This window comes from Eleutherodactylus coqui, chromosome 2 (assembly GCF_035609145.1).
Source record: "Eleutherodactylus coqui strain aEleCoq1 chromosome 2, aEleCoq1.hap1, whole genome shotgun sequence".
Lineage (NCBI taxonomy): Eukaryota > Metazoa > Chordata > Amphibia > Anura > Eleutherodactylidae > Eleutherodactylus > Eleutherodactylus coqui.
In genome coordinates this window covers 216336725-216357129 of record NC_089838.1, presented here as the reverse complement: position 1 = coordinate 216357129, position 20405 = coordinate 216336725, and the positions used below count along the sequence as shown (strand labels likewise).

The window sequence follows — 20405 nt, the reverse complement described above, 5'->3', positions numbered from 1 at the left end:
GAGGCTTTTCTTCTACTTTTAGAGGATTAAAGATGGCCAACTAGTTTATACCAGCGGTCTAAGAACAAGAAAAAAAAGATATACATTTCCAAAGCATGTTACATCTTATGTTTTGTGATTCTTAATGTCTTACCACACTGAAAATGTCTTAATATAACAGGGTAAATATATAGAAGATTGATCCTCATTGTAAAAAACTGAAGGGTAATGCACTCACGATTGACATTTTAATCCTGGCTGACATTTTCAGTACAGACACTTTCAACATAAAATCCGACCATTATTAAAAGTACAAAACTATATATAATCATCGAGAAGTTTTATATTTGGACTCCCAGGAAATGTAATCACACCCAGACATTGCGTCTACACACTAAATTGGTTATTGCAAATGAACTAGGCTTCTTATTAGCAGTGTCTCCAGGAATTAGTCAGAGTAATGGGAGCTAATGAGATTTCCCATTCACTTAGAAAAAGAAAGCTGAAGTCTAACTGGCCAGAACATGTTATTGTCATTTCTGTCAATGACAATTTGGCACAGTCTTAATATCTGCAAAATGAATTTAGTAGGGAAAGCCAGCACAATAATAGTTCTTGTGTTCCCCATTATAGAATTTACAAATGATAACCAGAAAATAAACAAAAAAACACTTGACACCATCAATTGGGTGGCCTTTTAGAGACAACTACATTAATATGGTAAATATTTATTATTAAACGGGTTATCCAGAAACACCCGTTTTCCCCCAAACTTGCTCAGCCTGCTGTAGTAAGATAACAGAAGACAAACTCCCCTTCCGGCTCTTCCACAGCTTCTGTTTCACAGGCAACTGGTTCTCATTGGCCTTCACTTTCAGGTGTAGGGAGCTGGTGAGAATGTCACTAACATCAGGGCCATGTGACCACTGCAGCAAATCAATGGCTCCCTTCAGCTGCTGTGGGCACATGATGTTTGGCCTGTTGCGTCATCACTCCATTCCTGGCAGTAAAGATCAGCGGGACATGAGAGGTGGCTTAATGAAAGCTGCACGGGGTTTGGGGAAGGGGATTATGTCATCTGTTATCTTACTAGAGCATTCTGAGACAGTTTCGGGAAAAGGTATGTTTTTGGATAACCCCTTTATGTGTAAAGAGCTTTTTGCACAGCCTGATAATTGGGCAAGAACATTCAGCTGACCTTTAACCCTTTCCAATGCACTGTCTGACGTCTAAAGACATTCTGATTGAAGGCTGTACAGCTTCGATGTCGGAAGACGTCCGGCAGGGTATTCTTACGGTATATTACTGTCCGCTCTTTGGCGGGGGGGCCTCTCCAGCATGTCCCATACTGCAGTACCGGCTCTAGCCAGCAGATGGCGCCATTGTATATTAGCAAAAAGAGAAAGCCCCCTAGGAAACCCTGAATCCAAAATTGGATTACAAAGGGTTAATTTACCCAAACATTGGGCCATGTAGATACGCCTTCAGTCAGCTGATGAGCAGGCTGGCCAGGTCATTTATGATGCAGAAACAATTGTTGTTTGCAGCAGGTCTCTCCAAATGGATTGGGTATGTAAGGCTGACAATGATTATACCTTATTTTGGATGAGTTGCTCATCGTGGAGCAGCTTTCATTTTGTATTTTGCTCTTGAAAATCAAACGGTGTTGTGATTGGTCACTATGTGGAAGACACAGTTTTTCTTTTTGACAGTTGTCATAAATCTGTACCATTAGCAGTAGGACAGAGAGCATTCTCAAAGTGTGACCTGGAGGCCAGAAGAAAAGGGCAGAATACACATCCTGGAGGGGATGAGCTACAGGACTTGACTGTTCACAGCAGATGCACATGATGATATTATGATGGAGCTCCCCAAAATTAAAAAAAAAAATGGAGTGCTTTTTTTAAGATAGCTGCTGTTGACCTATGTTAAATGGCTCTTATATAGAATATTGCCTGCCATGATATTGAAGAACCCTTGACCATCAGCTGCAGAGGCCAATCAATATCTACTACCGTACACTGTATGAAGAGGTGCACTGCTCCTCATGTACTTAGACTGTATGAAACAAAAAGTCAAGCCAAGCTTGAAACTAGGAACAGTTTGCAAATTGCACATTAGAATGTCTGGAGTGAATAGTGTAGTCTGAAACTTCGTGCAACCACTAACAAACGTACACAATTATATATTTTTCCCATGGTAAACATTTAAATAAACAGATGTTGATATATGTGTATGATCACAAACCGGCCCATTAAAAAGAGATTACAGTCTAATACATACTGTATAATATACATCTTTTCCAATTCTGTAATTTGCTTTCCCAGCCAATATATTCTTACATTTTACATGTACATTTTAATAATTAAACAATGCCTCATTCTAAATAAACATGAACTTGCCCAAAACGGGAAAAAAAAAGTTTTATGAGTAAAAAATATGACTGCTTCTTAAACTGTTATTACATCCTCTATATCAATGCCAGAAAACAACAAAAGTGCACAATATACATTTTTTCTCATTAAGTTTTTTATTGATACTACTGTAAAACATTTCAGAGTATCAAAACCAGATAGAAAAAGCTGAGAAAAATCAATACAAATAGAAAGACAGGCACACAGATTACAGTAACATATATACGTATATCACTGCCTACAGCGACGAAAAAGGATAGATAAGATCTTTGGAAACTTTTATGTCATTTGGATGCATTTCACCATGCAGTGAACAATGTAACTTCTATAGCTATTGATGTATTATACAAGCATAATAACTGTATGTAATATGTGATTGTTCTCAGTAACAGAAATCAAGTAATCTTGTAGATATGATACCTTTTAATGGCTAACAAAAATACATGATGTTATAGCGAGCTTTCGAACTTGTATACCACACCGGAAGTAAAACTACTTTTGAACCATAAGTAGGTTGGAAAGCTTGCTATAACATCATGTATTTTTGTTAACCATTAAAAGGCATCGCATCTACAAGATTACTTGGTTTCTCCTACTGAGAACAATCACATTTTACTCTGCTGGCTAACACCGTCCTAAACGTATTTCTTTTTAACTTTTTGGTGTGATTAATAGAGATGAGCGAATGTACTTGGTAAGGGCGATTTCGCAATCGAGCACCACGATTTTCGAGTACTTCACTACTCGGGTGAAAAGTACTCGGGTGCGCTGTGGGGCAGGGGGTTGCAGCGGGGAGTGGGGGGGAGAGGGAGAGAGAGAGGGCCCCCCCACTCCCCTCTGCAACCCCCTGCCCCACAGCGCACCCGAGTACTTTTCACCCGAGTAGTGAAGTACTCGAAAATCGCGGTGCTCGATTGCGAAATCGCCCTTACCGAGTACGTTCGCTCATCTCTAATGAGTAAGTAAAACACACCATATAAAAATACCACACTTGGATTTAGTGTAGCATGTCTCCACATTCAGAAAACTCAATTTGCATGTCTCTACGTTTGACAATTGTGTCGCTCCTATATAAATATGCAGCTACTTCACAAAAACAAAACAAAATTTACACAAAAGCAAATATAATTAAATGTCTCCTGCTTCAATTTCCTCCAATATTCAGGTAAATGTCCTTGTGGGAAATTAGCTGAAGTGTCGTTTGGCTTTCATAAAATTTCTGTCTTGACGTGACGCCACTTCACTTTAATTCTTCAGGTATTGACACCAGTTAAAGGATTGACCAAAATTTTGTTAGGGGTTAATGGTACCATGGGAGTACTGAAAACTGGACCAATTCGGATTAGCATAAGCTGCCCAGCCATCCAATCAACTCTGTGATCCAAGAGCAATGTGGCACTGAACAATGGTCTGAAAAGCCAGTTGATTTTGGCGACAAATGCGGAACAGTCTTAATTCCTGGGTGCCGTTTAGTTGTTTCCAAACAATGTAAAAATCCAGTTATGTGGTTGCTGTAATTTTGGCAGGCTAAAGACGCAGTATTCCCTTGCAGCAGAAGGTATGTGGAGGCACACATAACCAATTTCTGAATGTGGAGACATGTCACACCAATGCAAAAGTACCCTTTCACAAAGCAGTGTCTACTAGCAATGGGAACTTATTCTACCTGTAACACAAGCTCTGAATCAAAAGCAGGCCAATTGGTTTATCGAACTAAACAAACTAGTTTAACAATTAAACATACACCCAAAATTTAGACATATAAATTAATAAAGAGTTAAACGGATAGATAGACTCTCATATATTACATATATTACATACAAACACATACAAAATGTATACACACATCTATGCTTTAGGAAATATTTACATAAATCTCGTTTCGAGCATTATTGTATACAGAAATTGTATTTAAAGACTCATCATGATATCTGTGCATATTTTGCATAAAATGATGAACTGCATAAACAAAGCTGCCAAATGCAATCAAAGTCACTTCTGAGTCTGTGCTTCTAGCAAGGTCAAAATATACACAATGCGGATTTCTTCTGGCTGACCTTTGTTTTAGATCATATCTGTTGTTCTTCCTGTACCTGTTAATGGAGCTTCCTGCCATGATCATGGTGTCCTCATATAAAACCTCCTGAGTGTTAATTTGGGTGACTGTACAGTATCAACTGACCTGCAAATGCCTTAGAAATTCGATCTTTTTTCCATTCCCAAGGCTGGTCATACTCTTCCGGAGGCCGCTCATCATCCTGTGGCAGCCTAGACTCCCGTGGCCGTTGACCAGATTTTTCGCCTTCTGGTTCTAATCCATTTTCTGATGGCTCATAAGGTGTATCATATAAATGTAAGGGTTTGCAAGGCAAATCTTTGGATCCCCTTCTGCGAATTTCTGTACAAACACAAGAAAAAAGGAAGGCGTTGAATGTTGGGAAATTGTTGCTTATTAAAAAAAAAGACAAAAACTATGCAGTTTTTACTGATCAAATCAGATTAAAAAAAGGCAAACTTGGAAGGAAATCTACAGCATGCAATGAAAATATATGCAAACTCTTCTAACTAGATTATATTATAAAGAACGTATAACTAATTATTTACTTGTATGGCATCCCACATAGAAACGTCACCGCTGATGCGCCGGCTCTGCACTGCACATGTGCGGCTGTGTGCCAGCTGATACATCGCAGTGCAGAGAGAGAAGACACCGGATGGGCAAGTATAAGGTCAATACCGGGGCATGGGTCGCATCCCGCTGCGAGAATTCTCACAGCGGGATCCGACCTAGCCGTGTGCAGGTGACCCATGTCTTACTTTATTCTTAAGTGTGTATACACGAGCCGTGTATGCAACAACTTCCATCTTATTTGTGACTGCCTATACGAGAGAGTAATATATGTAACACAATGTACTTTAGAATGCATGAGCTCCAGGACATACTGTATAGTATACTGTAGACTGTACAATATATAGAGTTTTACTTTGTATACAGGGCTATGTATATACTTAGACTTTCTAAAGCAGGCCATAAACATTAGAGAAAAGTTGGTTGAACCCGCCAACTTTATTGTAATCAGCCAACTCCCTAGAGGCCTCCCAACTCAGACCCCAGATGGCAGTTATTGGAGAAAAAGAGGGATCAGTCATGTTGGATTTCAACATGCTAATCTGTTGCTCCTGTGGAGGTAAATCTACTTTTGAAAGTCTGTCAGCTACTTTTTTCCTCTCTCTACAATGAAAAAATCATGTACCATCAGTTTGGAAGAATAGTGGTTGGCCAAGCAAGCAGTGTAAAGACCTTTTTACATAAAACAATTATCAATCAAAATTCGTTCAAATGGTTGAAAGGGAGTGATAATCGTTACATGTAAACATGGGAAGTTGTGCACTATTCATTCAATTGTCGTTTAGCGGTGGTTTTTAGCCGGTATGAAAACCATCATTTGAGCACTCAAAATTCGTTCCATGTGAATGGAATTTATTCAGTTTTTGAGCTGCTTGCCGACTAAACAATGTAGCCATTGTGATAGCCTTGCATACATAATGAGTACACGGTTTGCTCTGCCAGGAGGAGAGAAAAGAATCCTGCCGGCCAGATAACCATCACAACTCGTGGAGGAAATGGAGATGATTATAAGCCATTATCTGTATGTGTATTTTATTCAGAAATGTTGTCAGTTTGTTCAGACATGAGGTTGTTTTACAGATAATCATTGCATGTAAAAGGGTCTTAAGTAGAGATGAGTGAGTGTACTTGTTAAGGACAGATACTCGAGCGAGTATAGTCCTTTTTGAGTACCTGCCGGCTTGCCCGCAAAGATCCGGGTGCCGGCGGGGGAGAGTGGGGGATCTCTCTCTCTCTCCCCCCGCTCACTCCCACAACACAGTGCTCACTACCACCAGCACCCGAATCTTTGCGGGCGAGCAGGCAGGTACTCGAAAAGGATGATACTCGCTCGAGTATCTGTCCTTAACGAGTACGCTCGCTCATCTCTAGTCTTAAGTCAAAGAAAGGAAGCACTAAAAAAGAGGAAAACACAAGAACAAGTCATATTTTAAAACTACTCAGTATTAATACATATGCAACATTGCTTGTATTTTTAGTCAAAAAAATCCATACAACCATTAAGGACTGAGTAGCCAAGATGAAGGGTTTCACCACACCTATCTATAAGCCGAGATCAGCGACTTACCACTAGTGCTTTATTGCTTTTAAATTTAATTAGCAAAGCCGATAAGTTTAATGTCAGCCAACAAATTAAAAACTTGTCAGTACAGTATTTCACTGGCTAGAGAGCTGCTCATCTTACTGCACTCAAGGACAGAATGTCACAACTATTTTACAGATAAAGATGTCTAATATCTTTTGCCTTTTACCCTCCAATCTGGGCAAGTCAGGTTTTTGTGCTTCTGAACTGCCTTGGATTAGTATATAAGGGAATATCACCCCTCCAGGGGTGGGAGTCAGCTGGTTCTCTTCTAAAACTAGGGAGAAGCAAGACACAAATGTCACTCAAAGGCTCCAAAGGTATCCCTGTCCCTAGTGCACGGATACAATAGAGTAGAAAGTACCCTAACGGGTTAGTTTAGGGTTGTTTTTTTGCCAATTTAGGATTGTACTCACTGTGATTTTTGGTGGGCGCTGCAGTTTTTTTTTTTCAAAAACAATATGCGGTATAAGTTTTTGGGTTTTGAATTGGGAGCAGTTTTTCTATTCCACAGATTTTCTTTTTGGCTACCACATGTTTGGCACCGATTTATGTGGTGCCATCATATTTTGGTGCCCCAGCATGATGTCATTGTATTTAGAGGACCACGGTATGTGACACCATTCTATTCGGTTGTAACATGTTGCTCCCCTAATATTCTGGGGAATCAGCATGTAACATTATTATATTCAGGTGGCACAATGTATCCATTATATTCAAGAAGCACAAGATGTAGTGCGATTACATTCAGGGGCCATAATGTTTGCCACTAATATATATAGGGGACATAATATTTGGCACCATTATATAAAGGGGATAGAGAGGCACGATTAGTATTTTGTATTAGCTTAGAGTGTTGAGATGTGTTACAAAATTGAGGAACCAGAGAGTTTGGCAGCAAACTGCAGAAACGTGTTGCGGCCAGGAAAAGTAAATATTATAGTATGAGCCTTACAGAGAAGAGGAAAGAGAATTAATCTAATAGGAAAAGACGTCACTTGTGACTCACCGAATGTCATTGTTTGCCCTCCTACTGAATGTGTTGCATCAGAACTATAGACCAAATAAGAAGATAAACAGCAGTCCAAGATCTACAGAGAAGGATACACCCTTCGCTTAGATGGAACAGGTCATATTACCCAACCATACAGTTAAAGCACAATAAAATTACAGAGCAGCATCCAAGGTGCAGTGACAAGTTCAATAAACCATTTTATTCCACGTTTTGGCTAAAGATAACCTTTTTCAATACGGCAATCTTTAGCCAAAACGTGACATCTGTGGAATCAAATGGTTTACTGAAATTACCGCTGCACCCGGCTGCTGCTTTCTGTTTTTCTATGGCAGCAATGCAGTAGTTAACAATGTTGTCTGAAGGCATGATATGTGGTACTAATATACGTAGTCTGTGAAACAACTCTCATACCTTACCATTGTTTAGGTCATGTGATAGAAATTTTATCTAGTAGGGGGTTTGCTTTACTTTGTAATTGTTCTTTGTACTGAGCTTGATTCTAGTAATGTATAAACGGAAATGAGCTCAGTTCTGGTACTGCAGTTATATACTGTGCTTGTTACTGGTACTGTATTTTTCGACAAATCTTGGTTCTTTACTGTTTTTACACATTGACCTTGGTTTTAGTACTGTATTTATGTACGGAACTTAGTTTTTGTACTGTATTGCTGCATTAATCTTGGTTCTGGCATTGTATATATGAAATGCTTAGTTCTGGTACTGTAGGTTATAAGCTTGGTTTTGGGACTTTGTGTGTTAAATTTGGCTCCGATACTCTATCTGTACTCTTGATATTAAACTCATATTTGGCGTGTGTGAAAAAAAGATGTTTGCTGGGACATGCTGTGTGTGACACTCGTCTCTTCCTCTCTTCGTGCAGTGCATAATGAACACGCTGTGCTCGCCTATGAACATGCATTTATAGGTTGAGAAGTAACAGATGAGTGTAATGTATTGCGTGTAGGTGGGTATGTACATGTTATTAGAAATTGTAGACTTGGCGGCAGACACATTTGTAAAGTGTACAGGATATTACTGAAACAAACAAAAATATTTATTTTGATTTCAGATTAATATCTGGTGTATTTGAAACATTGCAATTTGTGAACATTGCTACACTGTAGAGTAGGAAATCTGTTAACAATGTGAATCCCACTCCTGCACTGCTGTACTAAAAATCCCCATATGGCAAGATTTAGATACACTGGGCACCAAACTTGAAAATTCTTCTTAGGCCACTTCCACATGAGCAATTTTGTCGCAATGCGACAGTGCTACAGATCGTATGTATGTAGAGCCTATGCTTTCCTATGGGTTCTTCCACACGACTGATGTTTTGTAGCCTGCGAAATTGCGAGACTACAAAATCAAGGCATGCTATATAGAGCGGTGATTTGCAATTTTTTGTAGCCCATGCTTCCCTATGGAGCCTCCTTTTCTGTTGCATTGCATTTAAATGCAGTTTTCATGCGTGCAATGCAACTTTTACAGTGGGAAATCCTACTGTAAAAGCCTTAGCTCCAGTAAAAAAAACCAAAAAAAAAAAAAACAAATAATACATCACCAAGAAAGCGCTGTCATTTCCAGCAGGGGTCTCTTCTTCACCTCTGACACTTGTCTTCAGTTTTCTGACAGCCCTTCCTGGATTGGAGGATCAAAATACCCACCTCCATGAAGGGCTGGCTGTGATTGGTTCACAAGCGCCCGTGGCTCAGCCAATCAGAGCTAGCGCTCAATGAACCACATCAATGAATCAATGAATGGCTGTGATTGACTGAGCCCCTGCACTCATGAACAAATCACAGCCAGCCCTTCCTGGAGGCGAGGATTTTGATCCTCTAATTTAGGAAGCTGTCAGAAGACTGAAGAGGAGTGCCGGAGGTGAAGAGGAGACCTGTGCCGGAGCTGACAGCTGGTGATGTATTTGTTTTTTTTTAATGCATCTATGGCTTATTTTCTAGGTAGAGCTTATATTTCCCCCAATCCCCTCCCCATGAAAATCCTTACACGTGGTGCTATAAAGTCGCGTGACTTTATAGCACCACGTGCGACTTCGTAGTGACACAATCACAATATCACCACGAGAAAACACAGTGATAATGCACAGAACATAGATGCAATATCGCTGCAATTTTCTTGCGGTAATATCGTCGTTGTCCATGAGGAAACGGCCTTAGGGTTACTAATAATTTCAATTGCCCAATTGGAAGACAACAGCTATGCAGTATAATACGCAATGCACTTTAAAAAGGCGAACAAAGAAAAAAAAAAAGCTAACAAAAAACCCTGAAGCACTATAGAGGCATGTCCTTATGCCTATCTCAGATATAAATATCAATGTACACGTTTATCAATGAATACATTTACAAATTTGGATTAAGTGTCTCGAGCTACCACCCAACTGGGTTACAAACTGTCCGTAAATTTACAGACAGTCTGCAAAAAAAGTGTTTTTTTAGCCGCTCCGAGTCCAGCAGTGTCCTAGCCCAACCGTGGGTAACCCAACTGCAACTCAGAGCATTATAGGAATCTATGATGCCAAGAGTTTGGGTTGGGATACCTGTCGTCATGTGGGGACACTCATGCATATTACAGATGCATGCAGTTGGAATACGCTTGTGTAAAACTGGCCTTATGCATATTTCCTAGATAATGTCTGTTTAGATCTCATCCATCCATGTCTAATATTAGGGGCACTATTATTGGGGCATTACATGGAGGCGCAGTCTTTTAAAGGGGCTGGGCATGTGTCCGTAAAAATCTGGATTGTACTTGAATTTAGGTTTAGTTGTCCAGAAAAAAATTGCTCCTGAGTAGAGATGAGTGAGCATACTCGGTAAGGCGATATACTCGAGAGAGCATCACCTTTTTCGAGTACCTGCTGGCTCGTCCCTGAAAATTCAGGGGGGCCACGGGGGTCAGGGTCACAGGGCAGCGGTGAGGAGAGTGAGAGAGATCCCTCTCTCTCTCCCTCCCGATCCCCTCCGCAACCCCCCACTCACTTCCGTGGCCCCCCCGAATCTTCACGGATGAGCCAGCAGGTACTCGAAAAAGGCGATGCTCTCTCGAGTATATCGCCTTACCTAGTATGCTCGCTCATCTCTACTCAGGAGGTTGGCAATCCTGCTGCTCAAGTGGCCACAAACTGGAAATTACAGAAATTATTTGATCAGTTTTGAATCTTAATTTCTTGGGGTGAGTTCATACATCTATTGCAAAAATTACTGAGAACGCCCCACATGTCAGAAATCCATGCAGATTCTGCAGAAACAACTCCACTTAGATGCATTTTTGGTGGCAACAAATCTGCCACATGAAAACATACCGTTATTGGAAAAACCATGAAAAGAAAGTAGCAAGCCGATAATTTAGGGCATGGGTATTTTTACTCGGGAATGACTACCTACATTTAAGCAAGGATTGCAGATGTACAGTATATATTGTATTAGTTTCCTCCATCAGATAGAATTGAATGATATATATTTAACTCCATGCACTTGTCTCCTCAAAGAAAAACTATGTTTTGATCACTAAAGCCAATCTATAGAGATGTTAAATCGACAGTTTATGAAAAAAACAAAGCAACTGTTTAAAGTAAAACCTTACAAGAACACAAGATGCTCGAGCACAGAAGCAGCTCAGAAGGCCCATAGCGCGGATCTATATATACCCAGCGGTGTTCTGAAGAATGCCAGGCTCATTCACGAGTTAATTTCCTACCTACAATAATTCCTAGCCACATGCTTCAGAGCAGTTCTGGAACCCAGCCAAGGATGATGTGCGCCGCTTTCCAAATACTCCTTATTCACTGAAGGCTGAGTATTGTCCCATATTGCTTAAAACCAAAACATCAATAATGACAGAATCGCACTGGCAATCACTTTAATCTTGTAACACAAATGTTTGCTTAGGTTTTCTCCCATGCCAGCAATGTATTAACTGGCTATGTGCTTGGTAGATCAATATTATTATGAGATGATCCATCTTCTTCAGCCGCTGTAATAGAGATCTGCCTCCAACCCACACAGATTCCCGAGAGCACCGAGTGACAAGACATTGTATCCTTACTGCAGAGCAACACAAGGCACGGGCTGGAGTGTGCGCCACACTTGGGACACCACAATGTCAACTTGTTGTTAAAAATATGGCAACTCATTACAATGTGATCTATTAAAATGTTCTAGGATCTCAGGAAGACAAACATTGGAAGGGGTATTCATTAAATAAGTAATCAATTATCAAGTGCAGGTTTACTTTTTGTTATCTTCACCCAGGGGTGTAACTATAGAGGGTGCAGATGATGCGGTTGCACCCGGGCCCAGGAACCTTAGGGGGCCCATAAGGCCTCTCTTCTCCATATAGGGAGCCCAGTACTATGAATAAAGCATTATAGTTGGGGGCCCTGTAGCAGGTTTTGCATTGGGGCCCAGAAGCTTCAAGTTATGTCTCTGTGCAGCATGGTTTAGGTATGGGTACGGGTACAGATATTGATAGAGGGGGGCCCCAGCTCCCCTTTTGCATCAGGGCCCCTGAGCCTTTACTTACGCCCCTGTCGTCAGCATATTGCTGGACACATACAGCTCCATATGATGTAGCCATATGCGAACTGTGTGCCAAGCTGCATCGAGTTCTGGGATGCACAACTGAAACTATGTGCATGAGTCTTTACAGAAACAGTCAGCATGTATGGGCTCCATAAACTAAAGTTATGGGCTCACAGGAGCTGGGGGCATGGAATTCGGGGGGGGGGGGGGGGGGTCACTGTCATACTAGCCTTTCTCTTGTGATTCAGGGTCTGATATCGCACTCGCCTGTGTGAAATTAGCCTTAGTAGAAGAGATCCAATAAAATTCTTGCAGTGCTTTGAGGAATGCTATATCTCCTGGTCTTACCCTCAAAGTACAGCATGTTCAGCAAATATATATACATTTTCACCAACTTTTAGACTTTAAATGCAGTGTTGACAGGGATTGTTGGGATGCTTGTCAAAACCGCAGCCTTTTCTGGACAATACTTGGAGACCTTTATTGTGTTAAAGGAGTTTTGCAATATCAGCAAAAAAAATGAGTCAAGTACAGAAATGTTACAAAAATATAAAAAGACCTATTAATCGTGCTGCCATAGCTGCTCCGTTGGTTTCTGTCGGCCTTTGTTTACAAGGTTGCAGCAGTAATGTGCCTCATTTCCCATAGGACTACTGCGGCGGTCATGTGGGTAGTCAGATATGTCATCGCTGCAGCACAACAGACAGATGAGGATCAGAGACACGGGGGCATGAGTATACCAGAATCTCATTAAAGAATACACAAGTGTGCCAGTATCAAATTAAAAGACATTTCCAAAGCTTTGTATGGACATTATTACATATTTAAGATCACTTGAAACACCACTTTGGTAGTGGGAAAAGGCACACATTTATCAATGAAATGATGTCATAAGTATGACCGTGTCCTTCCCTCAATTATATGGAATATGTAATGACAAAAGTTTGGGGGCTCAACCTGGCATAAGAAAAACATGGCTGTTTTCTAACGTAAAAAACAGGGTGGTGTCTGGTATTGTAATTCAGCCCCGTTTACTTAAAGGGCCACTCCAGCAAAAACACATTTTTCCATCCCTCTGCCCCTGCTTATTGCCTGTCATACTCTAGAGGTCTCCTGTATATATTGCAGTCACTTCCAGCCAATGAAGTCTTTTGTCTGATTACCAGGCACCATCTTGATGCTGAGATTTCTCCCAGTTTTCTCTTTCATTATTCTGTGCTATCAATCCCATGATGCATCTATACATCACATGTCCAGCTAGATAGAGCCTGTACCATCTCTGCCTGCTGGGAAAATACTGTAATTATCACTACTCTGTATATTCACATAAATAAGCTACAAAAATATGTTTTATGGCGGGGCAAAATGGAAAAAAACATTTCATTAGGCTGTGTTCTCATAGGGCGGATTTGCTGTGGAATGTCCACAGCAGATATTCTGCAACAGATCAAAAGAAAGACTGCCCCGATTTTCATTGCGGGCCACAAGAAATCTTCTGCTGGCTCACATGTGGTCCGTGAACTGTATCTTGTGCTGGCCTGCTCTAGGTAGACCTCGTTTTGCAACATATAACGTAAATACTTATCAATTTTCATAAGGAATCATACCAAAAATAAATAAGTTAGAGGAACATTTAGCTTTTTAGTGAGCAAATTACCCTGAATATGACTAATTTACTAGTTTGCAATGTTCAATATTGGATTTATCCTTTTCTGGTTCACCATCGACCTTGTCCCTAATCTCAGCTTTATTATTCTTAGTTGTGCTATTTTATTGACATCTTAAAAACATTACGGTCGTTTCCTGATATTTATTCCTTTAGGTTTCATAGATTCAGATTATTGATGATTGATTATTCTTCTACCCAATGTGATTAAAACGTCCAGCAATGCTTCCTCCCCCCTATGCAATGTCTGCGGCCTTCTCATTATGGATTTAATCATTATGTATAACAGCAGGATGACTGACAGTGGTCTCTAACTAATGCTTTTAATCACTCAATGGTGTTCATGAAATAGGCACTCTAATTAAGGCCCTATGATTGAGAAAACAACAACATAGTATCCCCGAGGTATATTCTGCATGTGGCCAAGTCAGCAAGCCTAGTTCATTTAACCAAACAGAGCATTTAGTGTAGAACTCCTTGTGGTGGTTAAATAGGTAATTGAAGGTAATGGCCAACTCTAAATCTTCTTGAAGTTACCATGAGAATTAAAAGGTCACAATGTAAATCTTCAATTTCATTCAAGCTGTTCCCAGAATATAATGCCACCAAAGTAACAAAAAAAAAATACTGTATAGCTTGATGAATCTACTAACCTAAATTTGCAACAGTCACTCCAGACCCCCCCACCCCCACCCTCCCCAACAAAACATTTGTTAAGCTCATGATAGGAGCTTTTTTTGTTTGACTGTATTGTGTATTTTAGGTTAAACGGTTACTTGCCCTACATATATTTAATAGTTACATTTTGGATTAACAGTGCAGGCTAATAGGCAACATTGGATTGGCATAGGTCTTTTTTCAGCCTTACATTTAGTTAAGTATGGGATATTACTGAGAAAAGCTGCCTGCACTAAAGGAAATCTAAATACGATGTCGTATTTTATGAGTCACATTAAGGAACGATGTGTAATAACTTGCCCTGGAAAAAGTCATATTTTATTGTAGCTTTAATAGCTCTTTACCATACTACTGTAGAAGTTGATAATAGTGATCAGCGCTCATTGAATAAATTATTGTAGTTTGAAAAGACTTTGCACTTCTCATTTTATAAAAAGAGACCAGCAACACTTGGAAAGCCCAATTGAAGGTGTACTTAGGAAACAAAGTCTTCATTCATTTTTTTTTTTTATTTTGAATGTCAAGTGTATTAACTGCTTTATCCAACAGAGATGCCATGCCGTGCACTAGCAACATCTAGTCTATTAAAGGACTAATACCTGGACTTTTCAGACTGCAAATAAGTATGAAAATCTGAGTATGTGCCACAACCATTAACCCCTTAGTGACGAAGCCTGTTTGCGCCTTAGTGACGGAGCCAAATTTTGGAAATCTGACATGCGTCGTTCAACGTAGCATAACTCCATAAAGGCTTTACATATCCAAGTGATTCTGACATTGTTTTTTCGCCACATGTTGTACTTCATTTAGGTTGTAAAAAGAGACCGATATAATTTGTGTATATTTATTAAAAGTACCAATATTGGAAAAATTTTGAAAAAATTGTCATTTTTTCACATTTTCAACCGTAATAGCTCAAATATGTCCAAACATACTGTACAAATTTTTGATAAGATATATATTTCCATCTGTTTACTTTATTCTGAATGCACACTTGAAAAACTTTTGTGTTTTTTTTAACCATTTAGAGGACATACAAATTTAACATTACTTTTCAGCATTTTGAGGAACACTTTGCTTTCCTGCACCAAACCAAGTTTGCAAAGGCTCATAAGTGTCAGAATAATAGATACCCCCTCAAATGACCCCATTTTAAAAACTACACCCCTTAATGTATTCACTGAGGGGTGTCATGAGTATTTTGACCCCACCAGTTTTTTTCAGGAATTAATTCAATTTAGAGGAGAAAAAATAAAATTTCATATTTTTGCAAATATGTCATTTTAAAGACATATTTTTTTCCTATAGAGCCCATGAAAATGAGGATTTACACACCAAAATGGATACCCCCGTTTCTCCCGTGTTCAGAGACATACCCATTGTGGCCCTAATCTTATGTCTGGATGCACAACGGGGACCAAAACCAAAGGAGTAGTCGGTGGTTTTCAGAACATAAATTTTCCTTGAAGGCATTTTAGGCCCCATAGCACATTTGTAGAGCTCTTGAGCGGCCCAGATCAAAGAGAACCCCCACAAGTAACCCCATTTTGAAAACTAGACCCCTTAACGAATTTATCTAGGGGTGTACTGCCCATTTTGACCCCACAGTTTTTGAATGAATTCAAGCAAAAGCAAAAGGAAAAAATTGTGATTTTCGTTTTTTTGTCAATTCTGTCATTTTAAAAACAGCTTTTTTTGTACAGCACACACATGAATGAAGACTTGCACCCCAAAATAGATACCCCAGTTTGTCCCGTGTTCAGAAACATACCTATTGTGGCCCTAATCTTTTGTCTGGATGCACAACGGGGCCCAAAATGAAAGGAGTAATCGGTGGCTTTCAGAACAGAAATTTAGCATGAAGGTGATTTAGGCCCCATTGCCTACTTGTAGAGCCCTTGAGCGGCCAAAACGACAGAGAGCCCCCACAAATGACCCCATTTTGAAAACTAGACCCCCTAACGAATTTATCTAGGGGTGTACTGTGTATTTTTACACTACAATTTTTGAATAAATCTAAGCAAAGCAGTAGGAGAAAAATTACAATTTTCATTATTTCAGCAGTTGTATCAATTTAAAAACAGTTTTTTTTGTACAGCACACATAGGAATGAAGACTTTCACCCCAAAATGGATACCCCTGTTTGTCGCGTGTTCAGAACCATAACCCTTGTAACCCTAATCTACTTAAAGGACACATGGCTAGGCCTATAATGGATGGAGCACCCGTTGGATTTCAGGGTACAACAGTATAAATTCCAGGCCCCATTGCCCACTTATAGAGCCATTGAGCGTCCAAAACGATAAAACCTCCCCACAAATGACCCCATTTTAAAAACTAGACCCCTTAATGAATTCATCTAGGGGTGTATTGCGTATTTTGACCCCACAGTATTTGAATAAATCTAAGCAAAGCGGAAGGAAAAAATTACGATTTTCATTTTTTTGGCAATTTTGTCAATTTAAAAACAGGTTTTTTTGTACAGTGTACATAGGAATGAAGACGTTCACCCCAAAATGGATCCCCCCGTTTGTCCCGTGTTCAGAAACATACCCATTGTGGCCCTAATCTACTTACAGGAAACATGGCAAGGCCTATAATGGAGGGAACACCCGTTGGATTGCAGGGCACAACTGAATACATTCCAGGCCCCATTGCCCACTTGTACGGAATAAAAATTGACACCTTAAAAAAATATCCCCCCCCCACACACACACACCCACCCCTACCGCTCCGCCCTTTTCGGCGTTACCCAAATCTTAGATAAAAGTAATAATGTGAACTGTGTAATATTTCCAAAGACGGGTAATTATGGAGGCTGGTTGGGATGGGTACATGGGGCTATAAAACCGTGTATCCCCCCTCCTCTCATGCTTTTTGGGGGTATTTTTTGACCTCAGTAGCGGGTATGGGGTGTAAAAAGTGGCGCTCAGTGAGTCTCTGTAAGCTTGCTGAGGTGCGGTGGTCTCACACAGAAGGCGCTCAACAAGCTGCTCCTGGAACTGCAGGAAGGCGAACGTTCCCGGGGCTTCTTGTAAAATACGTATCACAGGTAGCGGTCTGAATAACGCCGGGCTCACACGGCTGTAGGTGGAATCTGCTTGCGGAGGCCCGCAGCGGATTCCAGCTGTGAGCCCGGCTGTGACCCTGCGTACGGCCGCGTAATGTACTGCGCATAACTGCCTACTCACACAGGCGGTCATACGCAGTATATATATATTTTTTTGTTTGTATTTTCCGCACCGTCACTTATCGATGACGCGGGTACCCGCAGCCTGTATACAAGGTAGTTGCGTATGGGCAGCGGGTATATCCGCGACCATGGAGCACAATGGCCTCTATGTTGCGGATATCCGCGGTAAAATAGAACCTGCTGCGTTCTCTTTTCTGCGAGTGGATTACGCAATTCCGACCCACTGTGAGCGGAATTGTGTAATCCAATGCGATTGATCTGCGTATTACCGCGGATCAGAAGCATGCGGAATCCGTAATTCCTATCCGGTCATGTGAGACCGGCCTAAGGTAGATCGCTACCTTTTTTTCACGTGACCGGGGACCGCCCAACGAGGCCACCCGTCACTGCTCCAGGCTCTCGGTGACCGTTGGTCGCTGGGAGCAAGGAGATTTTAAATTTCCTGGGCTCCCCGACTCCTGCGCATGTGTCCGGTGTTTTGCCAGCGGTCGCATGCGCAGAATCCGGGAAAGTTCACGGAAGAAGATTGTGTCGGGGCGCAAATACGGAGGCCTCCGTCAAAAAGTTTCATCTCCTCTCACCGATCGCATCAGTGAGGGGAGATGAACCTTCACCTTTTTTTTACTTTTACGTGATCGCCATTATCCATTGGATAACGGCGAACACGTGATCAGGAACCGCTCACCGCGGCCCCCCGTGAAATCTCCATGCTCTCGGCTAAGTTTTGTAGCCAGGAGCAGGGAGATTTTAAATTACCACGGCTTTTGCGCATGCACCTGCCATATTGGCGACGGGCGCGTGCGCAGAAGCTGGGGTAAGGTCCGCGGATAAATCCGCGGGCCTTAGGTACGTCATTTCATCCTCCCTCACGGATATGATCCGTGGGGGGAGATGAAACGCAAGTTTTTTAAACTTTTTTAAACTTTTTTTTTTTTACTTTTTACCCCTTTTTTTATTTTTATTTTTTAACTTTTTGCACTTTTTTTTTTACTTTACATGATCACTGTCATCCATTGGATGACAGTGATCATGTCCCCAGTGACATCCCTCTGCTCTTGGCTACACATGGCAGCCAAGAGCAGAGGGATTTTGAATTTCCCGGGGCTCGAGCCCCTCTGTGCACGCGCCCGATGTCAATCATCGGGCGCGCATGCGCAGACCGGGATTTCGGGTCTCGGGACATCGGGACATCGCAGAGGACCGGGGGTGAGTATTTTCACCTCCCCTCATGGATCCGATCCATGAGGGGAGGTGAAACCTTACGTTTTTTTTACTTTTTCAACTTTTTCGCGATCGCCGCTATCTAACCGATAGCGGCGATCGCGGGCCCGGGAACCGCTCACAGCGGTCCCCGGTAACACCTCCTGGCTCCCGGCTACCTTCAGGAGCCGGGAGCCAGGAGATTTTAAATTTGCCGGGGGCTCCCGGGCTTCTGCGCATGCGCGTGACGTCATCGCCTGGCGCGCATGCGCAGAAGGCCGCCGGCGGGTCCGGGAGGACGAGATCTCCGTGGGACACCGCCGACAAGCCGGGTAAGTAATTTCAGCTGCCCTGGTGGAGCCGATCCAGCAGGGCAGCTGAAGAACTAACTTTTTTGACAGTTTTCTTTACTTTTTTGCGATCGGCGCTAGCCATTGGCTAGCGCCGATCGCAATGCCGGGGGGGACTGCCCGCATCCTGGGATGACAGCTCCATGCTGTCGGCTACCTGAGGGCACCGACAGCATGGAGCTGTCACGTCCTCAGGCAAGTGGGCATCAATCCAAAGAGGATGCATAAAACTACGTCCTCTAGGATTAAGGCCCACTTTCTGAGGACGTAGTTTCCCGATGGGGCAGTCGTTAAGGGGTTAAGCCTCTTATCAGAGTACCACGGGTTATAGGACAGTAGGCAATGTATGAAACATGGCAGTTATAAACAAGAATGACAGCTAAAGCAATGTCAAACGTCTTATAGACTTTTTGTACACCAAATGGTTTAGGTATACTGTCTGTGTTCTAATAATATACAGTAATGAAAAAAACATTAAGTAAACCCTCTTTGAATTCTATGGTTTTACTCCTGGGAAGATTGTCAACTGTCTTTAATGTTTTCCACATGTGAATAATCTTTCTCACTGTAGAATGAAACTTCAAATTGTTTGGAAATGGCCTTGTAACCCTTCCTAGATTGATGTGCTGTAGAGGTGCACAACACAAAAGGGCCTGTAGAGGGGTGCAAATAGGACTTCTGCTGCTAGGGTTAACACCAAGGGGTGGAGCAGGAACCAGATAAAAGCCAGTTCCTGCCAAAAGCAAGAGAGAGAGGACCAGTGCAGCAGAGATAAGGTGCTGCAGGCTGGTGGCCTAGCAGAGGCCAGAGTCCGACAGGGGCGACAACCCTGGACTCACACCCAAGTGGGGTGCATATGGTCGGTGTATATTGACATTGGATGATATTGCTGTGTTTTGTGATTGCGGTGATGACAAATAAAGGCTGGCAGGAGCCAGATAAAGAAATCCACATCTCCTGAGCAGTTTCTACACATGTGGTGCGCCATTTTCATGTGCAAGAGGTCGTCGATCCGCAGGCAAGTGTACCCCTGCTTGCTATAGTGCGTAAACAAATATTTCTGTGATATCATTGCTTGACATTGTATAAACACACATCTGAATGCTCCAGACCAGCAAACTGCCAACATTTCTGCTTTTATAGAGGTAGTCACGC

At 41.6% G+C, this 20405-nt stretch overlaps 1 protein-coding gene across 2 annotated transcripts in view; it reads right to left on the bottom strand.

Annotated features, from left to right (window-relative positions):
- Positions 1-20405, bottom strand: part of SHF (Src homology 2 domain containing F) — a 317699-nt gene that overhangs the window by 146586 nt on the left and 150708 nt on the right. For both annotated transcript variants that reach the window (XM_066592477.1, XM_066592478.1), the window contains exon 3: positions 4576-4791. In XM_066592477.1, the coding sequence (XP_066448574.1) occupies positions 4576-4791 (216 nt within the window). The remainder of the gene's footprint in view (positions 1-4575; positions 4792-20405) is intronic.